This window comes from Dermacentor andersoni, chromosome 3, assembly GCF_023375885.2.
Source record: "Dermacentor andersoni chromosome 3, qqDerAnde1_hic_scaffold, whole genome shotgun sequence".
Taxonomy (NCBI): Eukaryota; Metazoa; Arthropoda; class Arachnida; order Ixodida; family Ixodidae; genus Dermacentor; species Dermacentor andersoni.
In genome coordinates, this window is record NC_092816.1 from 44173619 (window position 1) to 44189936 (window position 16318).

At 46.3% G+C, this 16318-nt stretch overlaps 1 protein-coding gene across 1 annotated transcript; it reads left to right on the forward strand.

Moving 5' to 3' along the window:
* Positions 1–5644: 5644 nt before the first annotated feature.
* On the forward strand, positions 5645–15666 carry LOC126516651 (uncharacterized). Its single transcript, XM_050166757.3, has 2 exons — positions 5645–5789; positions 9941–15666. Exon 2 carries the CDS (start codon positions 9970–9972, stop codon positions 12697–12699), a length of 2730 nt encoding a protein of 909 aa, XP_050022714.1. The 5' UTR covers positions 5645–5789; positions 9941–9969; the 3' UTR covers positions 12700–15666.
* The last annotated feature ends 652 nt before the right edge of the window (positions 15667–16318 follow it).

The window sequence follows — 16318 nt, forward strand, 5'->3', positions numbered from 1 at the left end:
CCATTGCACATTACAGTTGGTTTGAGTTTCCCTCTCCGGATAGATCCTGTTAATAAAATCTGGACTTGGGTATGTTCTTGTCTGCAGCAAACGTAATGTGACCGCTTGGGCTCTGCAAAGCTTACCGTGTGGCAATGGGTATTCCCTTCTGTTTAAATAATAATGCTTCGTGATTTCGTTATATGTTAATAATCGATCCCTGTGTTCCCCAGGTGAAGTGCAAGTTGCTCGGTCTTGAAGAGCACGGCTAGAAAGTCCTCGTGCTGCTTCATTTGCCACTTCATTGAGGTTTATCTGAGGTACGTCCACCACCCCCAGATGTGCAGGAAACCAGCGGATTTCAATCCTCTCACTGTTGACCTTCTCTAGTGATTTTGTTGCTATCCGTGTCACATATCCGTTGGTAAAGTTGCGTATGGCTGTTCTAGAGTCGCTGTAAATATGTGTCCACCGATTAGCCCGGATGGCTAAGGCGATTGCTACTTGTTCTGGTACTGTTGGGTCCTTGGTATAGACGGTGATGGCGTCCCATATGTTACCTTGAGTGTCTACAACAACGGAGGTATACGCATCCTTATTTTTAACCCAGGCCGCGTCAACGAACACCGACTGCTGCTTATGTTGATCTATGTCTTGAAGGAGTGCCTTCGCCCTTGCCTTCAGTCTCTCAAGGTTATGTGTCAGGTGCATGTTCCTAAGAAACGGGGTCGTCTTTATTGTTTCTCCTAGTCCCGCTTGCAATTGTGTTAATAATTCTCCTTCGCTGGTGTGGTTGTTAATTTCTATGCCAATTTCTTCAAGTAGCGCCCTCCTAGGTCGTGTCCCCATTAGTCTCTCCTGGTGGGCCACCTCTTGAGCCTCAGCTATCTCCTCTAGTGTGTTATGCAGCCCTAGGTGCAGTAAGCTATCATTGGCCATGCTGATGGGAAGTCCTAGTGCAGTCTTTATAAGTCGTCTGATTACTGCCTACCCATTTATGCTTGTCTCCAATTGTTCTCGCGACCTGGGCCACTGGGTAGTCCATGGTTGAATGGTTAGCGCATAGGGCTGCTGTGCTGAGGTAACAGGGTTCGAAACCAACTGTTGCACCAACTTGGGTCTGATACAAGCTAAACGCTTTAATCAGACCCAAGTTGGTGCAACGGTTGGTTTCGAACCCTGTTACCTCAGCACAGCAGCCCTATGTGCTAACCATTCAACCATGGACTACCCAGTGACCCAGGTCGCGAAAACGATTGGAGACAAGCATAAATGGGTAGGCAGTTAGCCCCTAGAAAGTGCGTGAAGAGTGCTGGTGAACTGTGTACATCATGTCATGTTTGCTTAACCCTTTAATGATGATGCATATGAATGCCCCCAAAGAATGTTTTTTTTTACCTAAGTCGATAAAACACATTGGGAATAAGCATAATCAAGAAAAATAAAATATTTGCCAGAACGTTTTTATCAACAGGGGGAAAACACCGGACAGACAACTGCAAGTGGCTTCACCTCAAGCTACCTGTGGCTCAGGTTGAAATTCGTCCTCCAAACGGAACTCAGCGTGCCTTTATCGGCCGCACTGTTTGCAGAACAGCGCATTCAGGCCTGCTCACCCAGTAGTCATTGAGTGCTAAATGGCTTCAGGAACGACATGCTGTCCTGAAGAAGCCATTAATAATGATTCGCGATCACCGAAACGCACAACCGACGCGCACTCAACGTGGGCACAGATACACAAAACTGGCGAAAGCCCTGGGACTCTTCCAGAACATTTTCAGCGGCGTGCGGCAGAGGGCAGCACAGGAAAATGAAAGAGATCGATTGCTACAGCGGGGCATGGTACTTGCGGAGACGACGGATGTTTGCGCGCATGCGCGATTAAGAGCGGGTGCGAGAGAGCAAATGTGGGGACTTTTGCTCCGTGAATATACGACTCTGCCTGGGCACTGTAGCACTATGGAGGAGTTTCTTAGCGCGTGTTGTATGCACTTTAGAGCTGTGCACGGGCTCGGGCCGGCTCGAAAACCCGGACCCAGCCCGGCCCGCGAGCCGGGCCCGGGCCAGGCTTTCTATGTCTCGGGACGAACCGGTCGGGCTCCCCGTTCTCGACTGCATACCTTATGCGAAAGTATGCTTGTCGTCTCGCATGTAGGTACAGCAGGAAGTGCAATGTACTTATTCATCAAAAATGGAATCTACAGGCACGGGAGAAAAGTACAAACGCTAACAAAAGGCAAACGAAAGCTGGCGGAGGCTCTGAATGCATTTTCGGTTCTACCAAGTACCGGCGCTTTGGAAAAGCCGCCGCTTGCAGGTGCCTCCCAGTAAAAAGGCTGAGAAGGGAAGCGTTTGGGAAGCGAAGATAATCCTGTGTATGGCGCACGCGGGGTCGCCTTTGCCACACATACAATGTAGCCAAGCGGCGGCGTATAGGGGACTTTTCCAATGGGCAGTGGTATTCCTTGAAGACTGGTCGTTGACCGAAGTCGACAGGAAGCACACATCGTCACTGGCCATGCTAGAAAGGTCGCTGTTTTCTTTCAGCAGCACCTTAGAAATGGGTGAACTTTTTCAACTTGCCGCATTTTTTCCTGATTTTCCTGATATTGTTTCTTTTTGTGTCGGCGTCGCCTTATTGCAGGTCGGGCCGGACCGGGCGCGGGCTCAGAATTGCGGCCAGTGCCAGTGGCGTCGCTAGGTCGTCTGGCACCCGGGGCCCATAGGTATTCTGTCACCCCCTTCCCCTCCGGGTGTAGCCCGCGGAAAGAGGGGTGTCTTCAGACGTATATGACACCCCCCCCCCCCCCCCCCCCCCCCCCCCCTGGCCCCTTGCGTTTGTCCCTGGGCGTGCCGGCAGAAGTCGTGGGGCGCGGTAGTGCTGAACTTAGCATCGCAAGTTGGCGGCTCGACGCAATTATATTTATTCAATCGTGTGTTTTACTAATTAAAACGACGTGTCATTATTTCGCGTACCAGGGCATTTTGCGTGAAAGGGGAATATAAGATCGGCTGTGTGGCGGACAGCCAATTTTTTATGCGAACAGCCCCTGGCACGCTTCGGCCGCCGCGGCCCCAACCCACGGGCCGCCTTGCTTCCAGCTTTGATCCCCCCGCTACCGCTTGGGTGCCCCGGAGATCCTGCGCCGCCTGCTTTAGTATAACATCAGGTGCGCTCTTCTGAGGCCTCCGTTTGCCGGTTACATGTGCCCTCCTGGGGCAGTGCTTGTAAAGAATTCAATCTATCGTCGCGACTAAAAAAGCGACCCGCGACTTATACAACACCAGTCAGAACCTTGCCCTTGTCCGTGCCCACTGCCTCACCGCGCGGGACAAACTCGAGCGCACTCCGCAATGCCGGCATGCCTAGGGACAAACGCATACAACACGCGTTAAGAAACCTCCTCAACTGTGCCTAGGCAGACTCACATATTCAAGAAGCAAAGGCCCCAGGTTTTACTCGCGTCTACGCCAAAACGTCGAGCGCCATGAAAAACGCGCCGCCCGCTGTTTTCGGGCGGTGGAGTTTTGGCGGGAAGCATTTCGCTAGCGCTGGCGCCGTTTACGTATCGCGGCGTTGCCTAGCCTTTACTGTGCCTATGGATGCAACAACCGAAGAGGCTAGGGGAAGATACTTTTCGTTATTCCATCCGGAAGAAGCAACGCGCGGCTCGCCGAAAGATTTGGCTGCACAGGATCGGTTGGGCTAACTTTGAAAATGCGCGGGACCCGTGCCTTTGTGAGAAAAGTAGCCGTTAATCAGATGTCACTCGTATCTTTTCGGACGATTTGTTGAGAAGCGCGAGCATCTGCAGCCTTTCGCACTAAATAACGTTCGGCACGGTTGTAGTTGGAAACGTTCACTCGCTGCTACGAAAGCCATTTGTCTGAGCCTCGATCGCCATTCACGCTTCTGGTTCGGCAGGCTACATTATGATTGATGTTGCGCACATTGCATGGCGCACTCGATTCGTTGTAGTTGGAACCATTGCTGGGCTCTGACACGAAAGTTGCGCTTCATATATTAGTGGAACCCGCCGTTCAGTAACGCGTATTACATACTGAAGTGACGCGCATTGCTAGAGTTTTTTTTTTTTTTTTTTTTTTTTTTTTGAAGTTGGACTCTGGTGACGAACTCGAGACTAAAACGGCGGTTCTCATCGTTTGAGCCCCCACTGTTCATGCTACTCGTGGTGCAGGTCTAGCTTTTATGTAGCGCGCTTTGGTGCACTTATATTTGTATTTGCGGGGTTGTTATGAAAGTCGGCAGTTATACTGTGCCTATATAGGCACAGTAACGGCAGCTATATCTTAGTACGCCATATCTGCGCGCATAATAAATCATAACGCAGACATCCGCTAAACATAGCCGAAATTATATTGGGTTCGAAGATGTCGTGCAAATCTAAGCCGGTTGAAGCATTTTTAACGCGGATAGGTCACGTAGAAGAAACCTCTAACGAAGGGACGCGCAATGACCCAGACCATTTTCAACGTTCGACGTTGATAAAATTGTTATGGCCACGCACACGGCGGGCTGACATATCAACAGTTCTCATTTTCGAAATTATTCCTGAAATGTCAAGGTGTGTATTTTCTTTTGTGCCTTGTATCATTTCTCAAGAAGTTGTGCCACACCAAGTCTATTCCTCTTAGGATCACTTCACCGAAGACCAATTTGAAAGCCGAATCATTCGGCATTACGGCATCAAGAAATTAAGGCCCAATGCATTACCAGGCCTTCGTGTAGTACGAGCAAACGCGCCTTTGACAGATTATGGAAGCAGTACACCACCGTCGGTTCATATATGGTTCATATCCACATACAAAGTGTATGCTATTCCAATTTATGAAAAGAAGGCGCCGTTGATCAAAAGCTGATCAAAAGGCGCCATTCGAGAAAAAACTCCTTTAGCTCGCTTGCGCACACCACCTCCGCCGTAGACACTGCAATCAAAGTGTTCGCTGTGGAAAGAGCTTCGATAAAGCAGTGCAACGTGGATCCCGGCAGTTATTGGAGTAACTCATTTATGAACTGTAATAAGCGCAACAACCAAATACTTCAGGCGCGCAGTGTACTGCGCGCCTGAAGGATTGAACCAATCGGAGAGACCGTAGCATCTCTCCGGGCCTGCTCTAGGCCAATCATTAGAGACAAGCTGGCATTTGAGTCCAAATCACGACCTACTGTAGTAGGTCGTGGTCCAAATCCACGCTCCAGCGTAACCTCGGCCCCAGCGATTCCCTGTCCGAGTAACAGATAAATATCTCAAAAGCTATGCTTTAGCTGGCTGTTTGCGGTGGAAGCAATTGCGGGATCCGATACACAACTTACTTAGCTTGCTATGTATATTCGGATCGAATGCGTAATCGAAGAGGCCCACGATGTAGTCTTCAAATGCATGCCTTAGCAACGTTTTCTTCAAGTAAAAACAAATCTCGAAGGCTATGCTTTTGTTACCTGTATGCGCCGGAATGGACTACTTAAGCCAAAAACACGTCATAACATTAGTGATAGAAAGTTTGTATATATACGTATGTAAAGCGCTCTCTCAAGCAAATAAGTATTCGGTGCTAAGATTCGGTGCTAACATTATGGTGCCAACAGTTTCGGTTTTAAACAAGTATGCTTTACTTGGCTTTCGTGCTCCTAGCGGCGTATCTCGTAAGCATCATCGTCTGTGTCTATTGCGCGCGCTACGGAACGGCGTTTTGGTGGAGCGTGGCGGCGGAATCTATGGAAGAATGCTTGATTTGTGGACATCCTTTTGCAAGAATCCTTGCCTTCTGCCACTGGTGAACGTTTTTCGGTAAGACCTACAGAGCACCCTTGCTTGTGGATCGTATTGCGCGGCCTGGGATCTCAGTGCAGCCTGATTTGACGGGGCGTGCAGTCGTGAGCAATATGACGAGTGGGAACGCCGAATTCGTGTTTGAGAAACAACTACACGGGTTGTGTTTATTCGAATGCGATCGTTGATTTGTAACAGGTGGCTCACCCGTTAAATAGAGGTGAAATTCGGGCTGGTTGGTTATTCATGATCGTCCAATACTAGCGCGTAAGCATTTAGCGTCATTGAACACTTTTGTGCTTGGCATATTCGTTTAGCCGCTACGTCGTCGTGAATGTATCTATCAATCAGGGACACGCACACATCGTTGCAACTGTGAGAAAAGCCTTCGTTATTAGGCGCTCGCCGTTATATAGTGTTCTCAAGTGGTTGTGTTGCCAGACGTCCTTGCCGCCCGGTCCTCTACCGGTACATCTTCCCTTCTCTGGAGAAGCTGCCCAAGGCATGGAGGTCACATAGTCCCGCAGGTGGCCTGGAGGTCTTCACACTCGAGTAGAGCGCCGCAGGGGCGGAGTTGTAGGGCTCGTATTCGGCGACACCGCAGAGGTAGGGTTGTGCTCTCCTGTGCTCTCCGCAGAGGTGGGGTCGTCGCTCCTGGGATGGCTCTGCAGGTTCGGGGCCCTGTGGAGATTGCCTTTGCAGGGCACGATGGAACCACTCGAGGCCCTGCACTTAGCACAAGGTCATCTCCCGGGAGCACCTCCGGCTCAATGTGCCCATTCGTTCTTAGTTGTCGGTTTCTTCAGTACTGTTGATCTCTTCCGTGCAAACCCTGTAGGACCTTGGTATCACAGAGCCCTCCACTTGAGCCTTTGGACCTCACCACCCGTCGTGGTGTATCCTCACAATATCTCCTTCATGTAGCATTGGGAGAGGTCGATCACGTGTTAAGTTCTGAGGGTGCCTGATCACAGGTTTCCAGTGGGGGCTGGAAAGTCTGGCAGCCTTCCATGAAGCTGTCTTCCCATGAGTAGCTGACAGGGCGTTGACCCATCCTCCAGTGGGGTTTGGTAATTCAACAGTCCCACCCAGAAATATTCGTTTGCCTGCTCACTTTTTTTCAATCGTTTCACTACTTGGAACTCCTTTTTCAGCCAAGCCATTGGACCTGGGGAATTGTGGGCTGCTTGTTGTATGGCCAAAGTCGCTCTTGTCTCCGAATGCTTTGAAGTCACGAGAGACAAACTGGAGACCTCCATCTGTGCAAACTTCCAACGGAATCCCATGGTGGGCAAACATCATAGAAAGTTTTGGTGACTACTGCCTTGTTGTCTGAGACAAGCACTTGACTTCGGGGAAGCTCGAGTAAGCTTGTTATTGAACCAGGTAGTTCCACCTACCGTACTCGCAAAGGTAACTGCAAATTCGTTGTCATGGTAGCTTTGAGGCTTCTCTTAGTGTCAGAGTGCTGGTCGTCAATATGCAAACTGACAAGTTGTACCTTGACTAACCAATGTCGCTATGTCCGCATGCATTCCTCTCCAGTACATCAGCAGCCTTGCACAGGCCTTGCCCTGTGTCCATCTTGAGCCACGTCGGGACGCTAGCCACGAACCTGTTCACAATCCAATCTCGCTGACCTGATACACTGTTGATGCACACCGTTAAAATATTGAAGTCTTCCTCTGAGTTGTTTGCTGCTTGCTTTGAATCATAGGAGTGTGGAGTTCTAACTTCATCAACACTGGCATTATTGCAGCACTAGGCAAAGTTATTTTTTCCCTTGCATAAGGTACAAGACTTGCCCCACACTGGGCATCTTGGTTGATAAACCTTTCTGCAATAGCCACACCGTCCACAATTTGCATTTTACCATTTTAGGCCAGTCGCGCAACCGTGGTCGCAAAACTGATAAACCAATCAGCAGCGCACCGGAAGTGATCTTTCATGTGTTTACATCCGGCCTCCTCCCACGTCGCGGCATATTTTGCATAGATTCCGAGAGTTCTCGCTGAGTACAATAATCTCCGGGATTGCGACGCGCTCAGCTGGGCTTGCCGCTGTGAACATCAGCCGCCTTCGGTTGCTTTTTGGTCACGAGTCGCAAATGTTCGCACGACCTCCTCAAGTCTCCGGTGTGAATGAGCCATAAGGTTACATAAGCTGCAGTTGCCGGGAAGCATGAGAAGTGGTCACATTGCGCTGCACCATCACGGTTGTGTTCGGATTGCAGGACGCTTGCCCTCCATCGATCAGCATATAATTGCTTACTCCTAAAGACAAAGATCTGAATTCTTGACTGAGCTTCTTCATGTGGACGTGCTTTCCATGCTTGTTGCAAAGAACAGATATGCATGATTGATGTGAAACTGAAAAATGTTGGTTCGTTGGCTCTCATGTGGAATCAGTGATGAAGTAGAAAGCTTTCCATTCTGACAGGAAACGCCAGATCACATGTCCTAGTGAGCAAACATATCTTGTATGATATGTTGCGTGTTCACAATGCTCTCTAGCCATGGTTGATCTCAATCAAGTGTTCCTGCAATGTGTGCAATGGACCATACCGTTTGCATTTTGAATGCTGCCATGGATTGGGCAATGCTTCCCTTGTCAAGTTCAATCGGGCAAGGAAACGGACGTGCATTCAGTGCTGTTCAGGATAAAGTAGTCTTCTTCATAGCTCAAGAGGCTAGTGCCAGCAAATCATCCAGGAAGCTGGAACAACTACAACACCACCTAGCCAGTGCCTGGTGCCCATAGTGGTGTGGAAGTTCCGAGCCAGCTCTGCCCTGATGCAGTCGTACGCAGCACGCCAGCTAAGTTCCCTGAAACATAACGCTGCGGCAGGCCTTTCTCAGCCTGCTAAAGGCCTGCTCTTTGTGCAGCGCCTGTGTTTTCTGTCATCACTGGAAGCAGCCGAAATATCTGACTGCGAGCTGATGGACACTCAGGCATTGCGTGCATGAGATGCAGCTTGAAATGCAGCTTGCTGAGGTGGAGACACCAATTTCTCGGGCGATGATTTTATTCTCTTGGGTTATACACCTCATCTAAGGAACCATAAAAACGCATTATGTATTACGCATAAATACGCATCACGCATAAATACGCAAATAAAAATGGATGAAAGAACAAGTTGCCGCAGGTGGGGAACGATCCCACAACCTTCGTAATTTCGCGTGTGATGCTCTACCAGGTCGGATCGTTCCCCACCTGCGGCAAGTTGTTTTTTCATCCACTTTAATTTCCATTAATTTATTGTTTCTTTATTTCACTTATTAAGCACAAGTAATTTCCCCACTGTTGTCCTTGGTGTCAGTGTTTGTTGGCTTCTTATAATATGACTAATAAAAAATCGGGCCCCTTGGTTAACCCCCTTTCTTCTTGTTTAATACAAGAGGCTAAGAGGCTTCATGAGCCAGTGCCACTTGCCATCACAAGATTGTGTCTCAGCTAGGTTGTATCATTGAATATCATTATTTTCTATATCTCTTAAGGTGTGCATTGGTTGCCACCCTTGTGCATCTTAAAGGTGTTCCTAAACATTGTCGTCACAAAGGAACAGCCAGTTTGCTGTCATTAGCACTCTGCCTCTCATCATCCAGTGGTGTTGGCATGCCAACCACAGGAAGCCTGTGCTTGGATCATTACATTGTATATATGAGGTAGACTTTGCTGGTGAGATTTGTACCTACTGGTAGTTGTTTTGTTAGTGGAACATTAACTTTTTTTTATCTGCCTATACATGTGATTGTTCTCATTAGTAGTAATGCAGACAGAAGCTGCTCTGATATTATAAATTTTGCACATAGCTAGATATTTCTGCAAGAACATTTATAGACCTTGTACTCGCTTTTTGTAATCTTGAGCATGAAAAGAGGGAAGAAATTGTAAAACTGGAGGTCTAATCAGGGGAAAGAGAAATCGTATTAAAGGTCTGTAGATATGCTGTATTTAGTGTGGGCTGTCGCTACTGGCAGTTGGGCTTTTTTGTTCTAAGCAAAATACATCTTGTTTCTGCTTCCTTTATTATGCATTTTAGGTTAAAGATATGCAGTGCACAGACTTGAAATAGTCTCTGGTATGACTCTAGTAACATTGACTTGTAACTTGCAAACTTGTAACAGCTGCGCATGTATCACTTTTCCCTCCCTTTTCTCCTGCTGAAGGTGCCAGTGATCGGCAAGCCTCAGCCACGATGAGCTCTTTGGAGAATGTGCAATCGCTGCAGGACAAACTTCTCATGCTCAACCTTTTGACAACATCTCAACTCAGCAAGAGCCTCAGCGCATTTGCAAGCCAACTGGACCCTCAAAATGTTGTGCGGTTCTTCAAATGCATGGAAAGCTCTTGTGACTTTTGCACTGATAAGGAAGACAACTTCAAGGATCATTTGCGTGTTCATGTCGACCTTGCACACTGCACCTACTGCAATGAGGTTGCTGTGAATGAGCAACAGCTGGTTGAGCACATGGTAACAGAACATGGTTCTTGCAGATTCCAGTGTGCATTGTGCTTTTACAGGTCACAGACAGTGACTCACATGCGAGTCCATGGCATAATGGTGCACAGCTCCAAGGCTGTGTTCTGGTACATGTGCAAGGAGAAGGCACCACTCAACCCTAAGCTCGCTGGCCATGAAAAAGACCATATTGGTGGTTACATGTGCAAGGACTGCAGCTTCAAGAGCCACTGCACGGAACGCTTTTTTGAACATCTTGCAGTCATTCATTCAGGTTTTTTTACTATTCCTTGTCATGTTTGTTCTGCACAAATGGACAGTCCAAACTCTCTCATTGACCATTATACAGAAATGCACAACATACATGCATTTCACTGCCTTTATTGTGACTTTGGGAGCCAATTTGACTGGGATGTGATTGTCCATGTGACCATGTGCCATCCAGCTAAACCTTTCAAGATTTTCTGCCGTGGAAAGGAGCTGCCACCATCCTTCAGGACACTGAAAGACCTAGAAAGGTCAAACATAAACGATGGCATTCCTGCCAGTTTCAGCAGCCTTTCGCCACCTCACAGTCTCAAAGATGAATGGCAACAAAGTGCTCAAGACAAGAAACCCAATCTCGACTTGGATGTTGATGTCAAAGTACCAGTTAAAAATGATGTGCTAAGGAAATATGGCAACACTGGAAAGGACGGGCTTAAATCTGTATTCGCTATGTCAGAAACCAAATGCAAATGCAGTGCTATTTTCAATGATGTTGCCATGTTTTTTCAACACCTGACTGAGAAACATGTGCTGGAACATCGTTTTGACTGTCCCAAGTGTGTGCACCTAAAATGTGCCTCTGTGGATGATTTGTTTGCACACTTTGTGGACTTGCACACTGCCTTTCTTCGTTGCTGCTACAAGAGCTGTGTCTTTCTTGGTGAGAGCCAGCAGGGTATTGACGACCATGTAATACAAGTACACCAGCATTTCGATTTGCCCCAAGAGGAAGCCACAGAGGCTGATCATGAAGAAACTTACCCCCACACCGGAAGTGGCATAGCATGTCCGGATTCTCTTGAGTGTACTGAAAAAAAAGATGAGCACCTCCTAGAAAGGGGTGTTGTTTATACTTGCAGCCTCTGTTGCCAGACTGAAATGGAGCCATTAGACTATTTTCGACACATGTCACTGGGTCATGGCATTAAGTTCTTCTGTGGTCATTGCAAAAAGGGCTACAAACTGTGGAAACAGATGATGATGCACCACAGCCGCTGTCACTCGGAGTTGGAGCTTTCAGTGAAGAGCTTTGAGAGAAACAAGGTGAAAGATGTAACTTCAGAATTGCAGTCGGACTGCAATAATGAAGGGCAGGGTGGAGTGGAGAACAAATTGGCAAAAAGCAAGGATATAGAACTAAAGATTGCCGGAAATACAGCAAGAAGCATAGTTGCCATGAAGCCCTCCAAACGTGGCTTCAGGATGACAGCGTCGAGGTCTGCAACAAGAATTTATCCTCGCAAGCGTCACATTTCTTCGCTGTCGACAGCTTTGCATTATGCCCGCACTCACAAAAAAACTCTGCTCTCATCGTCAGAGGGGTCCAAACATGATTTAGATAAATTCAGACTTCTGCAGCCAATTCCTTTGGGGAAAATTGATGCCACCTGTAGTCAGCAAAAAAAAGACAAGGGTCATTTAAGCTACTTCATAGTTGGTCAACAAAAACATCCTGATGAGTTTAGGCAGACAGATCAGACAAAGCCTGAAAACAACAGAAGTGCCATTGTCTCTCCATGTGCCAGTGGATCAAGTGTTCCACAAATGGAAGCCAGGAAATCGCCTATCACTGCCTCTGCCCACCACAGGAGAGGCCCATCACAGGAAAATGCGGAAAAGGCTCGACAACCCAGAAGCGATTGCAAACCATCCTTCTTTTGTGGCCATTGCTTCAAAAGTTACAGATTGTTGAAGCCTCTTATAACACACCAAAAAAGTGTTCATTGTGGACTGCCATTTGCCATTAGGAAATTGCACATGGAAAAGCTAGAAGACATCACAAATGATGATGTAGTCAAGAAGTACAGAGACATGGCCACTACAAAAAATGTCCAGCCAGGGGACTCAATTTTAGTTGGGGAGGAGGTTTGTAAAGTGCCTAGCAGTGATGACGCTGACGATGCTGACTTTGAACAGAGCAGTTGTGAAAGTCAAAAAAGTCCCAGTCCCAAGGTAAAACAAAAATGGCGGCGCATTAAATTAGCGTATAGTGAATCTGAGGATGACGAAGCCTGTAGTGCCTCCCAACTTAGTAGTCGTGAAGGATTTTCTTACTATGGGAAACCAGTGGAACCTATTGACTTTGAAAATATTTATGTCCGATTCTACGATGGTGACTTTCGCATTGTGTACTACCAGTTGGCAGGCATTGTCAATGTTTGTCCTATTGTGCTGGTGCGCAAGGAAATCATAATGTAAATTTAACATTTGCTGTCTTGGTTACATCATTGTGTTGAACAAATCTCATACTGTTTGTTGAATGCTTGTCATTTATTCAACATTCGAATGTGTTGAATTTATTGCGCCACAGGCCAGCAAAATGCATATGAAGTGCTGTTCCTATTTTGTTGAGCACTTTGTGTTGTAGTCTTTACAACTAGATAGCTTAGATGCTGTCAGCATGTTTGTGCAGTTTTAAAATTATTCAGTTAATTTAAACAGCGAATCCAGTTTGATGCTGCATTATGTGGGTTTCTGTGTACATGTTCAGGAAAGCAATTGGATGTACCCGTAAGGGCATATGCACTTCCAAATGACTCCACTTTTTAATTTACTGTATACCAGTCACTGAGAAATACTACTTTGATTAGTGTGTAATGTCAGCACGCTTCCATATGTGAAAATTTGTGTTGCCCTTGTTGCTCCAGATGTTGCACTCTGACATACATTTGAGTATGAAATATACTGAAGGGTGTCAATCTCTCTCAACTATCCTGTGAACCCGCATTCACTATCCTTATGAGTCATGGAGGTCCCAAGCTCTTAGCTTTGAATTCTCGAATTAAGTAGCTCCATAAGCCCACGTCGGATGGTGTGTGTGTCTAGATATATATATACACATATGTATATACATTGCGTCGGAAGACGGACTTGCTGGTGTGGTTTCACACAGTAGTAGCCACAAGGGAACCTTGGGTGTCTCAGCATGAGGAAAACAAAACTATTCTTGCACTATTAGCTGTCTGAGAAATAGAGCAGCAGCTTTTCATGATCAATGCATGGAATATCGCCGGTGTGTGGCATTTACCACATTGCACACTGCAAGCAGTGTATATTGTATATTAAAGATTTGTATGAAAAAAGACCAAAACGCATGTATCATGTCTTGGAATGCTTGAGCTGTAAGAAGACATCTGGTGTAAGTAGAGTTGCTGTTTTGGAAGTCTGTGAAGTTGCAGGCGAGGGAGACTGCAAAAAGATGGGTAATTCATTTCTTCTTTGTAAATTGCAATCAAAACTGCACAAACTGGTTCTGATGCTGCAAAATAAAAATGCAAGTCCCCTGATGTCCCACACTTTAATAGGTCATTTGCTCGAAACACCACAAAAGTGAACATGGTTTGTAATTTAGAACGACAGAAAGCTGAGCTAGTTGGTAAGGATTCAGTTGGTAAGGTTGTCCGCTCCTCTTGTGTCTGTGTCTGTACACCTTACCCCTTTTTGCATTATGGTTTATAAACCCATAAAGTTTTCTTTGAAACCTGTTCAAATATTAATATGGTGTGTGCCATATTTACGAAGGCGAATCGGAAAGTCTTTGCACTTGGTTCTTTTCTTTTTTTAATTCCAAATTACTGCTGTAAATGTGAAGTCAACATATCCACTCCCAGTGGTGAACCTTTATTGAACCAGCCTGACCTTATCTGCCAGTAGCTCTGCGGCACGGCACTGCTGTCAGTGTTAAAGATAGTGGTTGTGCTTCACACGTCCATGGCGTACGAGCAATGAAGAGTGATTAGTTTTCTATGGGGCAAGGGACGAACGCTGATCGATGTGCACAGGGAATTGCAGCCCACATATGGGGAAAGGTGTCTCACTTTAAGAAGTGTGAAGTGGTGGTAATGCAAGTTCATGTCACACATTGAAGAGTTGCATGACAATGAGCGTTTGGGGAAACCGCATGCATTGCTGGCTGACATTTCCCACGTGGATGCAATGGTGAAAGCAGGTCAGCATGTGCACCTCAAGGACATTTCCTGGGAGCTTCACATTTCAAATGAGTGTTCACGACATTGTTCACGGGTCCTTAGGATACCAGAAGGTTTCGTGTTGGTGGGGTGCCTAAGCAGTTTCATGACATGGTGAAAGGCAAGTGAATGATTGCTTCACTGAATTATCTGCAATGGTATGCCAAGGAGGGTGAAAGTTGCCTGGACTACATCGTTACTGCCAATGAAACATGGATACTACATTTCACGCTGGAATCGAAGCAGCAGAGCATGGCGTGGATACACTGTCACGTCTGGTGGCTGCCATCAGGCAAAAACGCTGAAAAATTCTCGATGTGGACAATGTGGTGAACTTCTATGACAATGCGAGGTCACTGTGGCAGTCAGAACTGCCGACAAACTCCGGTCACTTTAATGGGAGAGTCTGGACCACCCACCATACAGTACGGACCTCGCCCCTAGTGATTTCCATGTTTTCATTCTGCTGAAGAAGTTCCTGGCAGAACAGCGTTATTTAGTGCAACGAGGAAGCCAAGGCGGCATTGGAACAGTGGTTTCACAGTCAGCCAGACAAATTCGACCACAAATTTAGTGCTGCAATGGGACAAAAGTTTGAACCGATGTGGGGACTACGTCGGAAAATAGTGTAAGGTATGTAGAATAGTGCGTATATTTGTAATTACCTGTATGTACCTTGGCTAATGGAAAATAGGGGCAGAGTGATTCGCCCTCGTAGAAGGAAAAGAAAGCACCCTATTTGTTGGTTCAAAAGTAAAAAGAGCCTAGTTAATGAAGAAGTGTCTTGCAATGTCTTGTGCTGGTGTGGAAGCTATACTGATAATTATAAGTGGATTCTCCTGTGCAATGAGGTGGCATGTGCCACTACACTCCAGTGCCTTAATATCCTCATTCGTGTCCTAAATTTATTTACAATCCTTCCTAATTGCACTATCACCATCCTGCTGCCATGTTCCAACTTACATCTCTACTTCTGTATGTGTCACGAATTGTTCAAACTTCTCTTATTTTCACTATGCCAATGTTTATTCTCCCGTTGCTGTAATTACACTTTTGACCTTCTGGAGATTAACTCTTTCCCAGCATGGGGAAAATGGGTGTTTTTTGTATGTCATGCCAAATTTTTTTTCTGTCGGAACTACTGCGCTCAATATTTTATGTAATACATAAATAAAAAGCAGAATGAATGCACTTTTCATCCACAAAGGTTTTATTAACAAGATGTGTGTAAAAAAGATACAAATTACCAGACTGAAAATTTGTAGAGACATGCTTGCATCTACAAATAAAAACCGTTTCGAAAATCAAATATACAATATGTTGTGCCGTCTAATAGGCAGTATCTCTGAGATAAAAAAAATTAATTGGCTAAGTCTCCAACTACAAGAATTTAACTGCAGACACTACAGTTGGCCGTGCCATGTGGTGAAGCAATGGGTGGTGGATAGATGGGTGTTATAAATGTCCCCTTTGGAATGGGGTGGTTGGGTCGTGCCACCAAGCTCTTGCTATTATACTGCCCACTGTCCTACCTAGGTGAAAAATAAAGAATAAACAATGAATTCTCATAAACAAATTTTCTGATCCCCTATTGTGAACACGTATCTGTTTTTTGTTGTTTGCCTGCTTCTAGCCTATCTTCCGATCGCCTCATACTAATCTCTATTGCGGACATATATTTACTTTCCCCCTGCTATCGCTGAATCCAAGGGCTTCAAGGAGGCCAGTGGTACCTAAATCGACTGCTGGGCAGATATCTTCATATTCACATACAACATGCTCCATCGTTTCCTTAGCTTTACCGCAGCAAGAACATGCTTCTTCCTACTTGTATCTCGCTTTATAGGTGC

Excerpts from the sequence above, each read along its gene's own strand:
- LOC126516651 (XM_050166757.3), top strand. The coding sequence starts at position 9,970 with ATGAGCTCTTTGGAGAATGTGCAATCGCTGCAGGACAAACTTCTCATG.